Source organism: Electrophorus electricus, chromosome 22, assembly GCF_013358815.1.
Source record: "Electrophorus electricus isolate fEleEle1 chromosome 22, fEleEle1.pri, whole genome shotgun sequence".
Taxonomy (NCBI): domain Eukaryota; kingdom Metazoa; phylum Chordata; class Actinopteri; order Gymnotiformes; family Gymnotidae; genus Electrophorus; species Electrophorus electricus.
The window spans coordinates 3,979,933-4,004,231 of record NC_049556.1 but is presented as its reverse complement, the minus strand read 5'-3'; the positions used below and the strand labels follow the sequence as shown (position 1 = coordinate 4,004,231).

The 24,299-nt window shown below is 39.2% G+C and overlaps 2 protein-coding genes across 2 annotated transcripts in view; both read right to left on the bottom strand.

The window, feature by feature from the left end:
- Positions 1–5,651: 5,651 nt before the first annotated feature.
- Positions 5,652–18,294, bottom strand: LOC113590174 (NACHT, LRR and PYD domains-containing protein 12-like). The gene is made up of 12 exons (XM_035521405.1): positions 18,242–18,294; positions 17,966–18,064; positions 16,929–16,986; positions 16,617–16,821; positions 15,956–16,412; positions 12,085–13,407; positions 10,470–10,643; positions 8,413–8,586; positions 7,363–7,536; positions 6,688–6,864; positions 6,097–6,270; positions 5,652–5,829 (listed from the first exon to the last, which is right to left on the bottom strand). The coding sequence occupies exons 1-12, from the start codon at positions 18,292–18,294 to the stop codon at positions 5,652–5,654; spliced, it is 3,246 nt and encodes a 1,081-aa protein (XP_035377298.1).
- Positions 18,295–20,787: 2,493 nt separating this feature from the next.
- Positions 20,788–24,299, bottom strand: part of LOC113567517 (NACHT, LRR and PYD domains-containing protein 12-like) — a 218,612-nt gene continuing 215,100 nt past the window's right edge. The window contains exon 18 of the mRNA XM_035521724.1: positions 20,788–22,703. Coding sequence (XP_035377617.1) covers positions 22,682–22,703 — 22 coding nt within the window. The 3' untranslated portion in view covers positions 20,788–22,681. The remainder of the gene's footprint in view (positions 22,704–24,299) is intronic.

Here is a 24,299-nt window from a genome sequence, read left to right as displayed (position 1 = left end):
GTTTATGATCTATAACTACTGTAGAAATTAGTTTCTTGCTTTTGAGCACTGAATGTAGTGTGAACATTCTTCTTGTAAGGTATTGTAAGATGCTCCTGTAACTCACCTGGTGGACCAGGTACAGGAAGGTTCTAACAGCACTAAGATCACGGGGTTGACTCCAAAGTGTATAATGCTGTAAATGTGAATCTTTTCTCTCATGTCAGACAGGAGTGTTGCTTGCTTCTAAATAAAGTAGCTTCTATATTAGATATACATTTACTTACGTGTGTGTTAATAATTAATCTATTGTTCTTCAGTTACTACCAACAGATCAAACATTATTACTGATCAGATGTTAAAAGTATTTAATATAGTCCATTTTATTTTAAATGTACATTTCCTGTTCCCATTATTCCAGTGGGTGAGTCTCCCCTTATTGCCTGTGGGACTTATACAGCATAAAAAGTGTTAAACACTTTTCCTTTATTTCCTTCTTGCTCAGGTGTAGAATCTCTGTGTTGCTGAATTGGAAATCAATCAGACATCAGATCAGACATCAGATCAGAACCAGAGAGAGTCAGGAGGTGAGAGGTGTCATTCAACACCACACACTGCTCAGATAATGAGCCACTACAAACAACTCTTATTAATGATTAACTTTAAAGCTTGGTTTGCACTAATAGGTTTAAATATTCTTGCATCATTTGTGATTCATTTTTATACTATATCTGATAATCTTGTAGTTCCGCAATTATACGATGATCTTTTCCTGGAAACCTAGAAACAGCCCACATATATGACAATGATGGCCGAGCAGATAGGACTGGCAAGGGTAACATTGTTCCATTTCCCACTAACTATAGAAAGGTTTCGCCATAGAGTGCAGCTATACAGTAAAGCCCAGAAGCCTCTTGTAGTGACTAACACACTGGACTCTGTATCGGATGAAGCTGCATACAAACCCAGTCACATCAATTATGATTAGGTCATGATACACAACAACAAAAGCCGGAATAAAGGTACCTCCACGTACCCCTCACACTGGAGTTTAATTCACATATCACACACACAAAATCAGCAAAAAACCACACAGGGTCTGTAACACATCCACATCACCCTCACCCTGGGGTGTAATTCATCATCAAATGCACAAAATCAGGTAACACAGTCTATGGTATATTAATGCAGACACTGTATGACAGTATCACTCTGCATTCAATCATCTAAACCAACATGTCTCATCACCTCCTGTATCATATTTCCTGTATCAGGCAGGACTGTTACAGTTCAGGACTCACAGGGCATTTACTCATAGATTCAGTCAGAGGGAGTAACAGGTTCTGTGTCACTAATACAGCCTACTGTATATCAGACGTGAAAATCACATGGAGAAGATGAATCACATGCTGAATGGTCTCCAAAAGTAGCATCATTGCACTGGGGGAAACAGAAAGCAAAGAAAAACAAGGCACAGTAAAAGGAGAGGCTTTCGTGACCCCTAGTGGTAAACCAAAATACAGTGGGCCTTTAGCAGTCATTTAGATTCTACATTTGGATTCAATGCTTAGTAATGTTTTATGTTTTGTTATCCACTTTATTCAGATCCTATTTTGCTTAATCATTTGGAGGGTTGTAGTACTTCCTGTAGTCTAATTAATTTTGCCTCTACTAGAGAAGACCAGTGTAGGGGCAGACACTGTTTAATCAGAGCTGATGCAGGACTCACACAAAGGTCAGAGCTCTGAGATTTGACATAATTTCAGACATACCGGGCTGTACTGAGTGTCTACTAGACACCAAAATGGCCTAAATGAATACTTAAAAAAAAAAAAGATAACAGTGAAATGAAAACAATGAAATTAAATAGCGCTATGGCAAGTGAACTATTCAGTTAATTATTGTATCAGCTTTTTGTTTGGTGTATATTTAATGAGTGTGAGCCACTGTTCATTTAAACCTTTCAATTAAAATGGAAGAACCAAGCAGTGAGACTTGTTCTCAGCTTCATAACAATCACACCATCTCAGAGCCATTCACTGTGCATTCAAATGTTTGCACATTCGTTTATTTAGTAAAAACAGGTTAGATAATCAGATAACGTATGGCAGGAAGGTGTTCAGTGACAAATTGAGATAAAAAACTTTTACAATGAAACTGCAACTTTCACTTAATTTACATATTTCACTCTTATTGTAGTCATCCTTGATAACCTCTCATTTGTTTCATTTGTTTGTCACTGATGTTCTTTGGAATGGTGGCTAGATGAAAAAAGGCATAGCAAATTTTATATAGATGTTAATCTATATAATTAATATATTGTTAATATGAAACGCAGTTCAGTATTAAAGGTAACTTGAATATTTTAGAATTAATTCGAATTAAAATCAGTGGGTGTCTATAGGATGAGGGAAAGACAGGAGGAAAGAGTTAGACAGATGAGTGTGAAATGCACTTATGGCTTTTGGTTCACCACTTAATTCCATCTTTATAAATGTTTACTTAATGTTTTCACTTTTTGTTTGTGATGGCTGGGAGCAGGTACTTATGAAAAGTTATGACAGCTCATTACAGATGTCTAATAGTCGCAAATGCTTTGCTTTCTGGAATCCCTCTCAGGTTTTCAGTTACTGTATTTTCCATCAGCCAAAAGTCAAAAAGTCAGTCAGGAAAAATTCAGGAAAAAGTTTGAACTGTATTCTGGGAAGTCATGTTCCGGATCAGATTCAGATACTTGGTGTGTTTTGTCCTTATGAAGTGTTTTATGTACTTGAATCAGTCATAGTACTCATAATAAGAAAGGGATATTCTTTTAACTCAACTTTTGTGTGCTGCTGCACCTTGGCTCAGTCATGTTTTACCCAAGCAATGCGACTCACCTCCATTCATGTGTCACAGGAAATTTGGTTCTGTTGAGGGGTATAAAGACACATACGCGGGTGTACTGTACATGTTTTTTTTTTCCTTCAAATCTAAAAATGTAAAATGTGTCATATAAATAAACAAAAAGACAGTCATGAACATAATAATGCCATGTTTATTGAGCTTCTGTGCAATGGTGAGTATTTCTACTTTGAACAGACACACAGAGAAAAACCATGCAAGCACAAGCACAAATTAAATGTTAAAGTTACAGTTCTGGCCCTTCCTTAAAGTTCTTCTGTTACTAGTTCACTAATGGTTATATGATTCAGTAGTAAGTGTCCACAGGGTACTCTATGAGCCCTGTGAAAATGCTGTCTAACAGAACTAATGTAGCTAGCATGGATTAGAAGCCATTACACAAATACCTTTCAATAAACCCAAATCTTCACATATTTCATATTTACACATCAAAGTTCAAAAGTGAAACCAAATCAACATCCATGTACAACATATCATACACATACACACAAGTAAATAATCTATATATCATCTGTTTTTCTGGTACAGTTTTACATTCAAAGGAAGAAAGCAGTTCCGCTTATTCAAGATGTTGCAGTGTTCAGAAAGTGTAAGACTGTGGAAATTAAGATTTGACTAAACCATTACTATAGGTTGGCTTGCTTTAATTATCATTGTAAGCTTCAAGATAATGAGCACTAGAGAACAGCAGTTTCAGATCAGGTCAGGGGAGTGGTGTCCAGGTCAGGGGTGTGTGAGTTGCCAGTTGCTGGAAGACATGGGGAGGACATACAGCCCTGTGCTGCAGTCAAGTTCACACATATTCACACTAACACACGTTACCATGAAGAATAATATGCATAATCATATAATGTGTGTCTTTGTTTATCATTTTCTCGGTGAGACGGTGTGTATCTCCTTATGATCGATCTGACCGGGTCAAATCAATAGTGGCCAGATACTGTAAGAAAGAGAACAGGACAGAATGATCACACATGAAGATATATTCATTGCAGTCAGCCATCAGACTCCGAACAAGCACAATCAGTGCAGACACACAAATACACACACTCATGCACACACACATACAGGCTAGTCTGGTACCTTACCTTGTGACATTCACCCTGCTTTCCTCAGGACTTTATCACATACACAAACAAGGACAGGGTGGTGAGACTAACACTTTAGCCACGTAAACTTTGTGAACACATACTCACGCTGCAAATTATAACATTTAATTCTTCCCATTCAACAACATGTGTATACATCAACATTATAATTTTTTTTTTACTTTATACAAGTATTCCCCCATAATAATACATATCAGGTCATCTGACATTACCCCTCTGAAAGAAGTAAAAAGTGTTCATAACCGGGGATTAGCGGGCATGATAAGTCAAAACAGTTTAAAGCTCACCCCAATGATTCCCTTAGGTAGGGTGGAAAACGTAGTCCGTAAATCCCTCAGGAAAGTTTCTTTGACAATCAATAGTATCCAGGGGTAGGAAAAAACTTATGCAACCTCCCAGGTACATTGTCAAGGCGCGAAAGTCGATGGAGAAAATGCAGACGTATTTTCCTTCTTCAAACCCATGGCCTGTTACTTCCGACTTTGTTTTGTCCATGGGATTCCCCAGTGGTCTTCTATCTGTGATCGTCCTTTCCATTGGGCGATCAGTCCCAACCATTGCCAGCTGTTCTGTGAGGGATGAGCTCTATGCTTGTGCACCATGCCCCCCACCCTCACCCTCCGTTACGGGGCATGCACTAAACCGAAAACACGAACTAAACTTTTAAAAAGGAAAAAGGTTCATACACATGAACATTTTTAACCTATCTGATCGTTACAACCTGTTATTTTCTGTATAATTCTTGTTGTGGTACATTAATTATATTAATCAGCCAGTGACATTTGCACAAGCTCATTGTAAGCATCCAGTTCTGCAGCAAGTGCAACACCGGAGAAAAATGGCAGGATGCTTATGTGGAAGTGGATTTGGTCTATTGGATGGAGAACGCTAATAAATAACACAGGCGTCCATATGCACAATAACCAGAGTAAAGGAACAAAAGAAAAATAAAACTGAAACTACTGAGAAATAACAAAGATTAACATGACAAATGACTAAAGGCAAACAGGGAAACAGGGTTACAGGCAACAAGACTAACCTGGAAAACATAACGAGGAATATGTGAGGATGGTGGTAACAAAAGTAAAATGACAACATGTACAAAAACATGCACTGGAAGTTTAGGAATTCATATTTATGTTATGTAGGTGAGTTTTTTTCTGAATACATAGTGCTTGTTATATGCTCTGTTGAACTTTGGAAACATTAGTCTTCTCAACCTACCCATCACACACGCACACACACACACACACACGGACTGTAACTCAAATACAAAAAAAGAGAACCCAAACTCTAGAAGAGTTGATCAATCCATCTTCTCTCTCACACACCCGCACAAAAAACTAAACAAATTTATAAACACTCTAATACCCCAGACAGACACCCATTCAAACACTCTATACAATGTGTGAGAATGAGTGCAGTATCAAAGCTGTTTTAGATGTTCAGTATCTCCTGCATGCAGCATTACCATTATAGTGTCCAAACAAATATCATACACACATTAAAATGAACAAAACTAGTGAGTCTTGGGCCAAAACACAAGTACTGTCCTAATGTGTGTGTGTGAGAGAGAAAGAGACAGTGATGTTTGTGTGCGTGTCTGTGTATGTATGCATGTGCGCATGTGTCTACAAAAGACAGTAAGTCAGTAACTTACTATAGTGTCTCCAGTTTACAGTGTGGATCCTCCAGTAGAGCAGAGAGCTGCTTCACTCCTGAGTCTCCCAGGTCATTAGAGTCCAGATTCAGCTCTCTCAGGTGAGATGAGGGGTTTGACCTCAGAGCTGGAGCCAGAGCAGCACAACCTTCCTCTGTAATACTGCAGTTAGACAGGCTACAGATAGAAGAAGTAAAACTTTTCACACTTACAAAACACCACACACACACACACACACAAAAATACCCAACCACATCCACGAAGCTTTGTTGTATTGTAAAACAATTCCACAGTATACAAAAGAAGAGAAAGGTAGTTTCAACAAGCAGAAATGTGCAGCGAATAACTGAGTGTGTGTGAGAATATGTGCACGTATGTGTCTGAAAGAGAGAAATATGGGGATTGTGTGCGTGATCTGTGCCCACAGTGACAAATTGATCTCACCCCAGTGTCTCCAGTTTACAGTGGGGATTCTTCAGCCCAGCAGAGAGCCTTTTCACTCCTGAATCCTCAAGTTTATTGTCACTCAGATTCAACTCTCTCAGATTTGAGGAGTTTGAGCTGAGAGATGAGGCCAGAGCTGCACAGCTTTTCTCCATCAGATTACAGTCCCGCAGTCTGGGAGAAAAATGATATCAGAATCTCTCTCTCTCTCTCTCTCTCTCTCTCTCTCTGTCTCTCTCTCTGTCTCTCTCTCTCTCTCTCTCTCTCTCTCTCTCTCTCGTAATTTCTCCCTGGGTGTTGTGTGTGCATACATGAATGCTTTTGTGTTAGTACATATGTGCAACACTACATATTTGTCATAATTCAAATAATTACAATGACAATTAGACAACAGACAATATCTGCGCATTTGTTTGTGTGAGTGAGTGAGATATGATAGTTATTTGGAGAGAAAAAAAATAGTGGTGTGTGTGTGTGAGAGAGAGCGAGCGCAAGAAAGATTCATAATGTAAGAATTAAATAACTGAGCATGTGTCATACAGATGCATTGTGTGTTTGTGTGCCTATGTATAATGAGAGTTAGTAACTCACTCTAGTTTCTCTAGTTTACAGTGTGCATCCTCCATTAGAGCAGAGAGCTGCTTCATTCCTGAGTCTCCTGGTTTATTGGAATTCAGATTCAGCTCTCTCAGGTGTGATGAGGGGTTTGACCTCAGAGCTGAAGCCAGAGCAGCACAACCTTCCTCTGTAATACTGCAGCCAGATAACCTACAAAGAGGAGGAAAAAGTCCTAACAGCTGAACACACACACGAGCATGCAAACACAGAAAAATGCACACACAAGCATAGAAAATCTGCCAAACACACACTACCACATGCACATACATGTCCATATAGAGAAATATAACACACAAATCAGTCAAGCACATGGGCATGCACATGCACAACACTATCACAAAGACCCTCACAAACACACAGACAAATTCTCACAAGCACACTACCATGTGCAAATTCACACACACTAACACACATACAAACACTACCACACACAATAACACCAGCCCAAATGCACAAAGCTTTGGTGAATTTAATAAGCAATCCAACAATGTGAGAAAGAATCAAGCTTTATGAACATGAAAAACAAAAGGATTCAGAAAGCAGAAACTTACTGTGGATGAATGAGTGTGTGTCTGAGAAAGAGAGAGAGAGATGGTAATAGTGTGCATGTGTGTGTCTGTATCCACAGTGACAAATTGATTATCTCACCCCAGAGTCCACAGTTTACAGTGTGGATTCTCCAGTCCAGCAGAGAGCAGCATCAGTCCTGAATCCTGAAGTTTATTGTCACTGAGGTCCAGCTGTCTCAGACTTGAGGAATTTGAGCTGAGAGCTGAGGCCAGAAATGCACAGCTTTTCTCTGTCAGTTTGCAGTAACCCAGCCTGGGAGAGAAATTAAAATTGCAGCAATATGTTTAAGATCTTTAAGAGAAAGAGGAGTGCGCATACATGTCCAACACTATGTTTATTTTGTCAGACAGCAAATAATTTGTTTGATAAATTATCACCTTACAACTTCACCTTGTTTAAACATAAATCCACTATCAATGCTGTTATACAAGGTGTCCCCCAAGGATCCCCCAGAGTACTTGGCCCATCTTTATGCTACTCTTTTGCCAGATTATCCACCATTAAGGACTTAATTTTCACTCTTATGCTGATGGCCCTCAGATCTATGTCAGCACCTAAACTACCACTAACTTGGCACCACTTGCCCTAATGTCTTGTATTCCACACCCCAAACAATGGATGGAGAGTAAAATTTTTTAAATAAGTACTTAGTTTCAAGAAAAATAAATTATCTATAGGACTTCACTCAATTTGAATGGTGTGAATGTAAAACTCAAAAGTATTGATCCTGTCCCACTGGCTACCTGTCCCACTTTGCATCCAGTTCAAACTCTTCCTGTTAACCTTCAAGTCTTTACATAGTCTGTCATTGTCATTTTCCCCCACATTATGCCACATTACCATAATCTATTTGTTACTCTCACTTTCCTCCTTCAAAGCTCAACTCAAAACCTACCCATTTTCTAATAACTAATTCTCCTGCTCACTGATGTGAAATTTTATATATGAGAGAGACAATGTCTGTATGTATTTGTGTGTGAGAGAGAGACAGAGAAAGAAATACACCAGTTAGAGAGACAGGAGGTAAGCCATAGAAAAATAAATACAATTGTAAATGTGAGAGAGCAAGAGAGAATATATGCGTGTGTGCCTGCACGTGTATCCTTGATGAGAAAGTGATGAGCTAACCCCAGTATCTCTACTTTACAGTGTGGATTCTTCAGTCCAGCAGAAAGCAGCTTCACTCCTGAATCCTGTAGTTTATTGTCACTCAGGTTCAGCTCTATCAGACTTGAGGAGTTTGAGCTGAGAGCAGAGGCTAAAACTACACAGCTTTTCTCTGTCAGATTACAGTAACCCAGCCTGGAAGAGAAATTAAAACTTTTAAGAGATAGTGCACATATGTGTCCAACACTACATTTATTTTGTCTATCCAGGAGCACTTCTATGTGAGTAATGTGCATTTTGTGGTAACTAAAGGCTTGCATATTTTGTGTTATAAAGGAAAGGAACGCATGTTTTTGCACAGAGATATGAGCAAGCAAATAAAGAACTTTACTAACATTCTATATACTTTTAAAACATGTCACACATTTGCTTTGATGGTAATTGAATATTCTATGACAAAATCTGAAGTTATCTTATACCAGAAGCATGTTTTAAAAGGCCATGTAAAAGGACAGGCATGATTGTTGTGGAAAACAAAACAAAACAGTTAGCAGGTACTAGTTAGTCCTAAGAAATTCTCTTGATAGATGTACTATATTTTAAGAACATTCTATGCTATAGAGTGATTTATTTGGGTATGCCAGATCATGCCAACAGGCTAGAGGCTGCCGGTGCAGTAACCAGTTAACCTAATTATTTCTTGTGAGAATTTTTTTCTTGTATGGCCAAAATCATCTTACAGCTAACTTGCTTTTCCAAGTCCAACCAACTTATTTTATGAGTCATGTACAGGGAGGGGGCTGACTTCTGACCCTCCTCTCCTTTGACTTAACTGGACAGGACCAGTTTAACTTTAACAGGTATTATACTGTAGTGGAACCAGCAACCTGCTCCTGCAATTAAACCTAAGGTACCCCAACACCGCTCACAGAAAGATGCTCTGGAATTCTAGTTGCTGCCCTGTGGAGCAAATGGACCATCATTCCTAGGGCAAGTCATAACAACCACTCCAAACGGCCTTGTTTACAAATGCCAGAATGCCTTTGGCTTGGCTAAAAGGGTACTCACTTCCCTTATCAGGGATCCAAACCACTCTGTAAGGAAGGTTTATTACCCTGCCAGGACACAAACTTTACAACCCCAGACCTGAACTGTGGGCAGCGAAGTCATAAAGCAACTCCTGTGGAATTTAGGGATGACTTCACAACCTGGAATATTTAGATCAAGAAAAACTTAAAGACCATATTCCTGAAGGATACTGAAATTTGATGTTTCCCTTGTGAAAGGCCTTCTCACAAGCATCGCAACAAGACCATGATCATGTACAGAATATACATTTTTTAACTGTTTCTTTTGTTTTCCTTTTTAACAATGTTTTGTATTCCCGACAGATTGTATGGACAATGGGTCCATAGCGCCCCTCAGTGACTCTGACAGAATTCCCATCTGGACTTCTTAATACATTGTTATATCCATAACAGGCTCAACATGCTCAATCTGGAGTGAAGTCTAACAAAGCTATCATCACTGAACTGTTATGAAATACACTTTCTCTCCATGTTAAATTTCTTATGTCTGGTTATTTCATTCAGTCATGAAATTATTATATCCATGTCTTAACCCTATTATCCTAGTGTTTTCAAATTAGCCTTTATACATATATTACTTAGTGACTACTTACTCAAGTATAACAGATAGAGGAAGATTATTTGAATTAATATTAGTACAGTAAAATACCTGTGTATTAATCATGCCTTATACCTTTCTCTATATCTCTCTTCTTTGCTCCTCTGTCTCTCCAATATAGAAGCCAAAGCTGGAGACGAGACAAAGAGGGATGAATATGCCTGAGCAAACCTGGGAATGGTCTCAGGTTCGCTCATACATATTCATCCCTCTTTGTCTGTCACGCCATTGAGACACCATGGTGCTTAAAGTGCTCTGATTATAGGACTGCCAGTACACTAAGGATAGGGTCACAAAGGGGTCATTGAGAGTTTGTCCCAAAATGAACCTGAGATAGCTAGCTATACTACTTTATACACTATGTCTCTATAGACAGTAAGTCAGGAACTCACTCTAGTATCTCCAGTTTACAGTGTGGATCCTCCAGTAGAGCAGAAAGCTGCTTCACTCCTGAGTCTCCTGGTTTGTTGTAGCTCAGATTCAGCTCTCTCAGGTGTGATGAGTTTGAACTCAGAGCTGAAGCCAGAGCAGCAAAACCTTCCTCTCGAATATTGCAGCCAGACAGCCTGCAGATAGAAGGGAAAAAACTTCACACATACAGCTTAGAACACACACACACACACACACACACACACACACACACACACACACACACACACACACACACACACACACACACACACACATAAAATGTCACTCTGAAAGACTCCCTACCACATGCATACAAATACATATCCAAATAAACACACATAACACATAAAAAGACATACAGGCACACACACAACCACAAACTTACACAGACATAAATTGTGTCACACACATACACACAACTTATTAGAGAACATGGATAGTCCATAGTCATGTTCCAAAGAACATAAGCAAAGGTTGTAAATCCAAAAAAGCAGTCTGTGAGGCAAACCAAAACAGACAGGGAAGAGGCAAAGAGGGTAATCCAAAAGATCATCAGGAAACAGGCAAAAAGTGGAAATCCAAATAACCAGAGACTTCACAAAGACTACATACACACATTGGGTTTAAATACAAACTAAGGGGGACTAACAAACTAATGAGGAATATCAAGATACAGGTGAAGGCTATAATAGGCATCGATACTAACAAGGGGGCATGACATAATGAAACCAAAAGGATGATGCAAGAGGAAACAAAACCAGGAAGTAAACAAACAAGTTGAGTTGCCTTTGGAACCATGACTCCAGGGAGGGGCGAACGTGACAATCAGAAATCAATTTCATGAACTCTGCACAGAAGCAGCATTTAGCTTACTAGCTAGCTAGCTTGCTATATAAATCCACTATTGTAGCACTAATATGTACCTGTCCCTAATATGGTTCCTCTCAAGGTTTCTTTTTCATGCTCTAGGGAGTTCTTCCTTGCTACTGTCGCTCTTGGCTTGCTCACTGGGGGCTTGGACTTGAACATTTGTAAAGCTGCTTTGTGAGAACATCTGTTGTAAAAAGCGCTGTATAAATAAATTTTGAATTTTGACTGTTGCTGTCGGTATAGGAATTTATTTAGATCAGGGTTTTTTAAGCTGTGGTACTCCAGACCTCGGAAAATCACTGCATGACTTATAGATGATACTTGGTGTAAAAGGTTTTATGATTACAGGTTTAGTTTAAAATATTCAGAGTATCAAAGACTGCAGCCCACAATCACATATCTGTGCCTCATTACAACACACCACTTTTCATTTAACCACATTTAAACAGTCATGGTAAATTGACCTGTTAATCTTAATATTGAGTTTAAAATGATATTTATTTGTAGAACAGCAAGCAGGAATGGATCAGCTAGCATCTTAATAGTGTTTGTCTACATGCTATATTAGTTACAGTGGGGTTCAGGAAATGCTCCCAAATTAATAAATGACTTTATGATGGATGTAACAATGCACATAGCCTTACTGTGCTTCTGTACATGGTCTTGTGATGCTTTTTGAAAACTCAGCCCCAGTGCAGTAATATGTTTATGAGTGAAGATACTCACACAGCTTTTCTGGATGCTGTGACCACTGGCAGTAGTCTCATTAGAGATTCCTCTGATGGGTCATAATTTTTCAGATCAAACTCATCTAGCCCCTCTTCTGAGTTCAGCAACACAAACACCACAGCTGACCACTGAGCAGAAGAGAGCCTGGCTCCACAGAGAGAATGGATATATCCATTACGCATGTATGTCTGGACTTCCTGCACTAGAGAATTATCCTTCAGTTCATTCAGACAGTGGAACAGATTGATGGATTTCTCTGAAGAGGGATTCTTACTGATCTTCTCCTTGATGTATTTGACTGTTTCCTGTTTGCTGTGAGAGCTGCTTCCTAGCTGTGTCAGTAGACCTCGTAAGAGAGTCTGATTGGACTCCAGTGAGAGACCCAGAAGGAAGCGAAGGAAAAGATCCAGATGTCCATTCTTACTTTGTAAGGCCTGGTCCACTGCATTCATAAAGAAGTCAGACATTGTTTTTGATCTTTTAAGCCCATGTAGGAATCCAGTGGTTTTCTGCTCCAACACGTTTTTTTTGTGGGAGATGAAGGAGAGAAATGCATATAAAGCAGCCAGAAACTCCTGAACACTCAGATGCACAAAGCTGAACACCTTCCCCAGATGCAGCCCAGACTCCTCTCTCAAGATTTGGGTACACAGTCCTAAATATACTGACTCTTTTTTGACATCAATGCCGCAATTTCTCAGGTCTTCCTCATAGAAGATCAGGTTGCCCTTTTCCAGTAGTTGAAAAGCCAATTTTCCCAAAGCCAGAACTGTCTTTCTAGTTTGCTGAGAATCAGTGTCAGTTTTACCATAGTATTTTCTGTCCTTGTGTTTGATCTGAAAGATCAGGAAGTGTGTGAACATCTGAGTCAGAGTCTTGGGGATCTCTCCACTCTCTGCTTCAACCAACATTCTCTCTAGAACAGTGGCTGCAATCCAACAGAAGACTGGAATGTGACACATGATGTAGAGACTTCTTGATGACCTCATGTGTGTGATGATTCTATTGGCCAGGCTCTGATCAGTGATTCTCTTCCTGAAGTACTCCTGTTTTTGTGCATCACTGAACCCTCGTACCTCTGTTACCAGGTCAACACACTCAGGAGGGATCTGATTGGCTGCTGCTGGTCGAGAGGTTATCCAGAGGAAAGCAGAGGGAAGCAGATTCCCCTTGATGAGGTTTGTCAGCAGCATATCCACTGAGGTCAATTCTGTTACATCCCACAAGTTCTCATTGTTTTGGAAATCTAGAGGAAGTCGACACTCATCCAGACCATCAAAGATGAAAATGACTTTGTAAGCATCACAGTCTATTAATTTTTGTCTTGTTTCTGGGAAAAAGTTATGAAGCAGATCCATCATACTGAACTTTTTCTCCTTCATCAAATTCAGTTCCCTAAATGGAAGTGGAAATATGAAGTCGACATCCTGATTTGCTCTTCCTTCAGCCCAGTCCAGAACGAACTTCTGTACAGATACTGTTTTCCCAATTCCAGCCACTCCTTTAGTCAGCACACGTCTGATGAGTTTGTCTTTAAAAATGTCATTACATTTGATAGTTATCTCCTCTGTTGCTGGTCTCCTGGATGCTGTCTCAATCTGTCTGACCTCATGTTCATTATTGACCTCTCCACTCCCTCCCTCTGTGATGTAGAGCTCTGTGTAGATGTCATTCAGATGGGATGAAGTTCCATACTCTGAGATTCCTTCATTAATTCTGTTATATTTCTCCATCAGTTTGTGTTTTAGCTTTTGCTGATGTACAGAGACTACCTCTAATAAACAGAAGAACATGATGATTAGTATTTTACTGGATAATTAATAACTGTGATGTCAAAGTCAGTATTCTTATTATTAACAAAAATAACTAAAATACTTTGCCCAAATACAGTGAAACAAAATTTTGTTAAAGTGCAAGAATAAAGCCATGACCCAGATCTCTTACTGGTCTGTAGTCTGTTAGCGAGGTCTGTTTCCTCCATGTTCCTCAGGACGTGCAGTGTGATCTTCAGCACCTCCAGTCTGACACTGCTCTTATCCTCCTCATCCTCCACCTTACTCTCAGGGCATGCTGGGTAATCTGGATTCAGTAGCTTCTTAAACCTCTTCAGCTCCTTCTTTACCAGAGAGATGACTTTGTGCTCCAGCTCCTGATAAGCAATAAGCAGCAACAGACAATGATAAAAACACCATAATGTTATGGAGAGATGAATTTATGATGTGATGAAAAAAACAGTCCACTGTTCACTTTTCTTCCAAAAATACATAATTTTATGAATTATTAAGAGGGGGCACCACTCTAAATATATATAAAAACTATCAACTATTATTGGTTAATTACCAAAAGTTTTTTAACATTATATCAGTCTAGTTTCTGAATTAGTTCATATTTTGTGCCATGTCAGAATACCATTGCTTCAAGTATACTTGCCACGATGGCCAATTTAATGAATAAATGTGAAATTTATTGAATAATGAACAAAAATATATATATATTGATGTCGTAAGACAGGTGATATACTATAGCAAACTTGGCTCAGGTCCACAGAATTCCTAAGAAATGACAACGGAAAGAGAGAGGAAAGGTAAATGAGAAAACAAACAAAAATAAAAAAAATTGAAATAAGATTAGTAGGGACAAGCCTGATAATAAAACCTTTTGCGTAAGCCATAAGACCGAGACTTGTGTACAGTTTAGCTAATGCTCACATAGCCAAGGAACTACTACTAACTAATGGAGAATTGCCTGACAAGGGGAACATTTCCTATATCTTAATGCTGTCTAGACTAATGAGGGAAGAAATATAAATCTACACCAAATCGCCTATAAGAAGTTCTACTCATTTACAGGCACCCAGAGCATATGAATGGAAGACACCATTCTTACTTTTGGGTTCAGTGAGGGGCTTGACTGGTCAGTTCACTGACAAAGAGGGTCGATAAGCTTTGGTGTGGCTGAAGCCGAAGCGAGTGTGCACCACCTAATTCTGAATATCTCTCTGCGTTGTCAGCAACCATAATCCAATGTACAAGTTGTTCTGAGCCAGTGAAACAGGCTGGTTCATTTTGTTTGGAACTGCTCTGAGCTCTACTGAGGTTTCCGAGCGGGTGTGAAGGTATTCCTAGTAGCTCGCAGGTGTTCATGCTGGAGCATGTCCTGGATGTAGCTATGAATAAACTAAAATTTGTTAAACTAAAACTAATTACTATTGGCCAAACAGAACTAATCTTAATTCTACCAAAGCCAAAAGAGGATATCTTTACTTTGACAGAGTAGTGGAAAGATAATTAAATGATAATTATAAGTTTAGACAGACTAACAAACTGGATTTAAGACAGACATGTAAAATAAGATGATGTTCCAAACACATAATTCTTCTCATGAGAGGTTCAGACTTGAAGTTACTGATGGGGAGCTCCAAAAACTATTAACTTCTCTGTGCTATGAAGAATTACTAGTCTCATGGTAGGAGATGTGAGAATAAATTATTCCTGGGTCTATTAATAATAATACATTGTATTTAAATTGTGCTTTTCAAGGATCCAAAGATGCTTACAATAGCCAGTAGAATAAAAAAAGCATATTAACACATATTCATGCTTTCTTTTTCTCGTGTCTGGCTTCAGTGGAGTAATTTAACATAAAAAAAACAAAAAAAGAGAAAGAGCTAAATAAGACAACTAGGTAGTGATACATTGGTTATGGGATAGATGAAATTTAAGCCATAACTAGTAGTAACAATTTTACTGAGGTTGAGGCTGTTACATCACACAATCTCTCATTGTTCTGGAAATCTAGAGGGATCCGATACTCATCCAGACCATCAAAGATGAAAATGACTTTGTAAAAATCAGAATCTATTAGTTGTAATTGTTTAATTTCTGGGAAAAAATCATGAAGCAGATCCATCAGACTACATTTTTTCTCCTTCATCAAATTCAGCTCCCTAAAAGGAAGTGGAAATATGAAGAAGACATCCTGATTTGCTTTTCCTTCAGCCCAGTCCAGAATGAACTTCTGCACAGAGACTGTTTTTCCAATTCCAGCTACTCCTTTAGTCAGCACACTTCTGATAAGTTTATGTTTAAAGAGGTCGTTGCATTTGATGGGTGTCTCCTGTGTTGCTGGTCTCCTGGATGCTGTCTCAATCTGTCTGACCTCATGTTCATTATTGACCTCTCCACTCCCTCCCTCTGTGATGTAGAGCTCTGTGTAGATCTCATTCAGAAGAGTTGAGCTTCCATGTTGAGATATTCCTTCATTCATTCTTTTACATTTTCCCCTCAGCTTAGATTTAAGATTTCTCTGATATACAGATGCTTGCTCTAAAAGAAGGAAGATATGGTCATAAATTAACTGTATGAATAATTAGCTCATCAGAAATTATTTTAAGTTACTCCAAAGATATTTTGTGCAAACAGAGATATATTATCATATTTAGTGTTTATCATCATCATAAAAGTGTTTGGACTAGTGTCCTTCCTCTACAGTTAAAGATTCAGAATTATACCATGACCCAGGTTTCTTACTGGTCTGTAGTGTGTTAGCGAGGTCTGTCTGGTTCATGTTCCTCAGGACATGCAGTGTGATCTTCAGTGCCTCTTCTCCGACTCTGCTCTGATCCTCCTCATCTTGTAACTCTCTCTCAGAGCATGCTGGGTAATCTGGACTCAGTAGCTTCTTAAACCTGTTCAGCTCCTTCTTCACCAGAGAGATGACATTTTGCTCCAGCTCCTAATTATGAATAAACAGTCAATCATAAAAACACCAAAAATGTTACAAAGTAACAAAAGTATCACAGAGAGACATGATTTTATGATTTCACACACACTCACACACACCTTGAATATTGACTCCATATGGCTCATATATGTGAGTACAGATTTCTCCTTTTGTACACTGTGGACAAACGCAAAACTGAGTTTAATAGGAATACGTAGCACATTTGTACTTGTACAAAACGCCGCATTAAATACACCAGTAGATAATATACACATTCATATATTACAAACACTTGTGTTTCTGCATTTCATAATGGACAATTAGTATGTAACAATGTCATTTATAGAACAGAAAGTGCTGTCGAAAATTAGGAGGAGAAACATCTTAATATAAAATATACAACGAAAAAAAAACTGTGAAATATATAGCATACACGTGGCTGCAGAAATAAAAAGTAAAAAGATTTATTATACATCAGGATTTAAACACTGTACTGACGGAGGAATTCAGTGATATATGATGGTGCTTGCCTATGTGATGCTATAAGAACAACTAAAATAGCTTTGGACTGGACCCTGTAATAGACATGAAGCCACTGGAGGGTGAAACCAGGGTGATCCCTTTTCTTGGTCTCAGTGAGCATTCTAGCACCTGCATTTTATGCAAGCTGCAAACTTGCCAATGAACTTGTGCTTTCAGGGAGCTACAAAAGTGCATGCAAGATTATATAAAAGTGAGAAATGACAATGTTGTAAAATTCTCTGAGCTGGTAAAAAGCTACTTCTAATAAAAGCAAAGCAAAGTTTTTGTGGATTATTTCGAATAACAAATAATACAAGCAGATTGCTACATAAGTGTTCAACTCCCAGGTCCAGGCTGAAATTAGCCAGACTAAAGCTTTAGATAATCTAAAAGGACATTAGCCAGACTAAGGTTTATCTAAGGTATATGTACAGTTATGTTATGTACTCCATAAATGTACAGGTCTGATATTTGATCTGGATAAATTTGTGTAAATATAAAGGGGGGGAATATACTCTGGATAAATATACAGATGTGTTACGTGTTCTGGGAAAATGTACAGGTGTTATGAGCTCTGGGTAAATATAATTAAATGTACAGGTGTGTTATATCACATTCTCTACATCGTCCTTACCTGAGCTCAGCAAAACACTCTCCTTCTCTGATTTTCAGTGGCTGTTCCATTGACCAGTCACTCTTCATTGACACACAGCTTGGATCAGGTGAGTGTGATCTCTTACCCTGCATCAGGTTTATCCTGAAACATATAACCAAACACAGGTTGGTGCATTTGATGAGACTGTCACATATTTTCTCGATTTCCTTTCATTTGAATGGATTTCTGCGTCTGGTCTGTTTAGTGTTGGTAAACATTCATGCTTTTCCACTCTCTTGATCACGGTTCTCTCACCTCTCTCTTTTCTGTGTCTGCTGTTCCTCAGAGAGACTCATGTTGGAAGTCATGCCTGCTTGTACAGATTACCGCTGAACACCTGCGAACACGCACTTGCAGATACATAACACTGGACACACATTCTAATTACAATGTGGGTCACAGAACACCTCAAAATCATTGTCACAGCGTGAGATAAATACTGCAGGATACATATTTTTAAAATCAAACCCTGTTCACTTACAAGAAAATTATATATATATATATATATATATATATATATATATATATATATATATATATATATATATATATATATATAAACATAAACGTTACGTTCTTTTAAGTGAAAAATCAAGGAAATTGAACTGCTCTTCATCTAGAGCAGAGTCAAATTAATTCCAGCTCACATTCATGCAGTATTTAATTCCAACAGAACCCCTAGAACTCATTCTTGTTTTAACAGTTAGGTCAGTGCAGTCTGCAAGAAAATTTACGATATCACAGTGATTAGTGGTTTACTTGGTTTTACTTTAAACTCCACATTAGTTATGAAATTTATGACCGTGATGTAAAAGCTCAGTTTTAATTTGAATGCATTTACACATTTAATAGATAAAGTATTAAGGAACTGCAGCCTTTTTTTATACACAGTTCTCCCATTTCCGGTGAGCACGAGATGGAAACATAGCCTAAAATATTGTCCAATTTTCGTAGTAAAGTAGTCATGTCAAGAACATGGTTAAAAAACCCCTTTGCATTTGATGATCTACAGACACCAACAGGAAGAGATGTGATTGTTATTAAAGAAGAAAATCTTTATCTACAACAAACTCAAATCACATTACTAGAATTCAGATACTCACTGTGCTCTTGCTCTTACTGTGCTATTTGTTTCTCTTATGTGAAGTGAACACCTCTCCAGAAAATTCTTACTGTTTGTGTGTGTGTGTGTGTGTGTGTGTGCGTGTGTGTGTGTATGTGTGTGTGGGACAGGGAGAGAAGACTAATATATGTTTCCAAAGTTCAACAGAGTATATAACAAGCACTAAGTATTCAAACAAAATCTCACCTACAGCTGCAATAACAAATATGAATCCCAAATGTTTCCCTGTTTGCCTTTAGCCATTTCTCATCTTAGTCTTTGTTATTTCTGTAGTTGCCTGATTATTCTGGTATTGGAGTTTCAAAGTTCAGGAGCATGTAGAGACCTTATCTGTTTATGCTGATCATAAAGACAATAAAATATTTAGTAGTAAAAGAGAGGAACAGCATCTGTGATGTATTTGTGAATGAAGCAAATGCTCTGTGCTAAAATGTTTTACAAGAATAAAGTTCATTGCAATAAACTACAGCAGTTCAGTTATAAATCTACAGGCACGTATAAATAAGACCTTTAAGCAAAGCAGGTTTGAACCTGCCACAATGAATATTTCTGTAACTGAACTAGAAAGTCCAAAGGTGAAAATCTATACTGCATGTAATAAAACACAGTAGTGCATGTATAAAGCAGTCCAATCATAGCTGCAGACATTATATTGCATATTGAAATATAAAGGAACATTATGCAAAGCAGCGTTGCTAAATTATTTTAATATTCAACTAATAGTATCAACTGCATGGATATAATGATAAACTACATCAGAAACACAATGTACTCCCCAAAGGTTGTTCATCTCAGAGTATTCAGAAAGGCACTGAACTGCTACATTCTGTAAACCTTCAGAGAGGTACATTCTTCCTCCATCAGAGAGGAACTGTAACTGCAACAGACTGTCTGTATGCCATCTGTCTGTTGAGGTTTTCAATTACATTGATTTAATTTCATTGGAGTGATGGTAATAATTACTTCCCCAATCATACAAAAAAATGTAGCCTGTACTCCTTCAGAGAGGGAGTGTAACTGCTAGTCTGTCTGTACTACCTCTATCAGAAAGGGACTGTAACTGCGACAGTTATGTAATATCAGAGCAGGCCAGTGCGCAGAGTCCTCATACTTATGTCAATGACAGCATGTGTACATCAGACTGCAGTAAGTGCAAGTATCTCTTCTGTTCTCACGCTCCCTGTGTGTGTGTGTAGGGCCCATTCTTCCCACAGGCCATTCAAGCCCTGAATCAGGGAAACTGATAAACTGTGGGGACCACCACCACCATGTAACATATAACTGTAAATATGTTCAATGACAAGATGGAACTGTACATTGTGTACATACATATATACATATCCATATATACATTGTACATTGTGTATATAAACATAATATACATATATTCTACATTGTTAATATATTTTGTATATATATATATATATATATATATATATATATATATATATATATAGATAGATAGATATATATTTCTCTAGCACCCCTGTTTTTCTTTTTCTTCAGTTTGGATAGAGCACTTTCAACCATTTCACTGCGAGTTATACTGTGTATGACTATGTATGTGACAAATAAACCAAACTTGAAACTTGAAACTTCTCAAACCCTCTCCCCTGTGTGTGTGTGTGTGTGTGTGTGTGTGTGTGTGTGTGTGTGTGTGTGTGTAGGGCCCCTTTTCCAGCCCTTTCCTCTGTGGGGTAAACAGGATTGCTCAGCAACATGGAGAAGCACGCTCCTTAACAGTGGGAGGAGCAGAGTCCAGTGGGGTGGAGAAGCACGCTCCTTAACAGTGGGAGGAGCAGAGTCCAGTGGGCTGGAGAAGCACGCTCCTTAACAGTGGGAGGAGCAGAGTCCAGTGGGCTGGAGAAGCACGCTCCTTAACAGTGGGAGGAGCAGAGTCCAGTGGGCTGGAGAAGCACGCTCCTTAACAGTGGGAGGAGCAGAGTCCAGTGGGCTGGAGAAGCACGCTCCTTAACAGTGGGAGGAGCAGAGTCCAGTGGGCTGGAGAAGCACGCTCCTTAACAGTGGGAGGAGCAGAGTCCAGTGGGCTGGAGAAGCACGCTCCTTAACAGTGGGAGGAGCAGAGTCCAGTGGGCTGGAGAAGCACGCTCCTTAACAGTGGGAGGAGCAGAGTCCAGTGGGCTGGAGAAGCACGCTCCTTAACAGTGGGAGGAGCAGAGTCCAGTGGGCTGGAGAAGCACGCTCCTTAACAGTGGGAGGAGCAGAGTCCAGTGGGGTGGAGAAGCACGCTCCTTAATAGTGGGAGGACCAGAGTCCAGTGGGGTGGAGAAGCACGCTCCTTAACAGTGGGAGGAGCAGAGTCCAGTGGGCTGGAGAAGCACGCTCCTTAACAGTGGGAGGAGCAGAGTCCAGTGGGGTGGAGAAGCACGCTCCTTAACAGTGGAAGGAGCAGAGTCCAGTGGGGTGGAGAAGCACGCTCCTTAACAGCACGTTCCTTAACAGTGGGAGGAGCAGAGTCCATTGTGGAAGAGACCATCAGCACTTGGGAGTACTGCTGCCACCGCCGCGTTCATCAACATTCACATCCTGCATCCCTATTTCTGTTCAGGGGCACCACTGACAGCTTTCCAGCACACATGGGCATATCCCATGCATACCTGCTGCTTGTGTCGCAAGTCAGAAGAGCCCCACCTACAGCAGACAGACAGCCACTCCCACTCAGCGCACAGGACAGGAGGTGTGTGTTGAGAAAGAGCAACAGACACGAAGCTACAGGCCCTGATTGATATACCCATAAAGGACATCAGGGTGTGCCACGTTTGTTGTGTGGGACTGTTTTTTTTTTTTATGTGATTGTGGAGAATCGGTTGACCAGTTTAAAAACAGCAGTAGCTAGTGAGGCTTCTTCCTACTCAGATGTGATGGGGAGTATGAGATAGAGAGATATTACTGTTTAATGATTTACTTAAGCAACATCAACAGGTTTTCATAAGATATACAAAAAGTACTGATACAAAAATAAAATAGATTAAACAAGGTAAAACGAGAATAACAATCTCTTGAAAATATTAGGTATATTTAGAAAGTTAACCTAGAACAGGAAATTGTTCAAAAATCTATTTATGAAACTGGGTAAATGCATAGGCTAGTAATCTTTAAACACCACAGTTACCCACGTGCAGACCTACATTCAGTATATCATATGTCTGAAGCATGGATGAATAGTAGGCTAATTCAGAACATTTTTGTTCCCTTACCAAACACCACCACCACCAACTTCAAAGCACAGCACCATAACACACATAGATAACATTACTGCATCAATGTCCACAAACATGAAAACAGCTATATATACTTATTTTCTTTACCAACCCATTAATTTAAACTTATATGTAGGTTTGCTTTAATTATCTCAGGAGATTTCATACTAATGCGCACTAGATATGAGGAAGGCAGCAGAGATTCAAGTGTGTGGTGTCCATGTCCAGATGCTGGAAGACATGGCGAGGACACATAGCGCTGTTCACACATTCGCACTAACACGTTACCATGGATAATCATATGTTGTGTGTATTTGGTCATCCTCTTCTGTGAGAGAGACTCAGACCAAGTCAGATAAATTGTGGCCGGGTACTGTAAGAGAGAATAGGACAGATTGATCAGACATGAACACACGGTCAGCACAGTCAGCCATCAGACTCTAGAAGTGTAAACATCACACACACAAGCTAGACTGGTACCTGCATTCAGAGTCCATACCCAAACACAATCAATGTGAACAATGTGATTTCACACAAACACCCCTACCCACCCTGTCCACTATATTGTGTAGGCTTGCATGTTCCCTTGCAGAGGTTGTAAATCTTCCATTATCATTATAGCATTCAAACCAATATCATACACACAATAAACTAACAAAACAAACTCTAAGGATAAAAATGTACTGGGCCTCTATTTGAGCAAGTGGGAACACTGCCTTTGGAATTCTGCTTGGTCTGCTTCCCAATGAATTCTGGTTTAGTCCATTTGAAGTACAAATTACAGTAAGAACCAAAGGCACCAAACAGACCAAACACAAGATGTGATGTCACAAGATGCGACCCCGCCCCCCTCCAATCGCATGACAGAACAGTGGTAGTAGCAAAAAGGAGCAGAGGACAAACATGGAGCGATAAAGTGAAATGCCTGATTAATTAACATTTGGTCAAATGAGCCTATACGTAGCATACTAGAAAACACAATAAAATGTCCAAGTATTCCAAATGCACTTGTAGTGGAGCAATTCCTCACACGTTTAATGCATTTTTAGTTTTCAATCGGTAAAAACTACCAGCCCACATACACCAACCCCTCAAACACATTTAGCTCAGCATAGAGCATTACTCTAGGTCAGCTGGCATTATCATAGCTATTGTTGCAAAATATGTCATAAAAGCTGTTCAATCAGGACATGACAAGTTCATTTGGCTTTTCATCTTTTGGTCCCATGGTAAATATGACAGTATGAATACTAAGTGTACTAACCAGGACTATAAGGCAACAATGCATCATTTTCTGCTTTGGTCTGTCCAAAGGAAACAAACAAATAATTGTGACAAAGCTTAAAATAAAGTAAAATAAGATATATTTATATTTTTATATAATATATTACAATTATATTGGGAAAAGCACAGAATTTGAAAAAAACTAAACAAAACGATGTACAATACGCGCAGCGAATGTCTCTCTGGGGTGGCCATAAAAAAGAAGTTGAAAGAAAAGTAAGAGTTGTTTTCCCACTTACTACCACATCTGTGTCATTAGATATAACGTTTATTACACAAGCCCTGGTGAAGCACAGTTACAGCGACGCTTTTATGATAGTTTAAGATGGAAAAGTTAGAATATCTCTAAAGCCAAATGCAAAAGATATAACCCACAGAATCCCATTTGTGTGCGTGTCCGATTCCGTGTGTATAACGTAGGCTTGAACCCAGGTCAGATGGGTGATGACACCAGCAGCTTAATGGGTGAGCACACTCTAACAAGGTTGGGCCCGTGTGCAGAACAGTTAGATCTTGGGTCAGGTAAAACAAGATGAAAAACTAAACAGGGAAGAATGGCAACCTCGATGCACTGGGGAAAACCAAACTTAAACTTCCCAAACAAAACCAGAAAACGGGGAGGAACTTGAATGGCTAAGGGAAGCCTCGGGAGAGAGACAGGGTCGAGAGGAGAAAACTGGAGAAG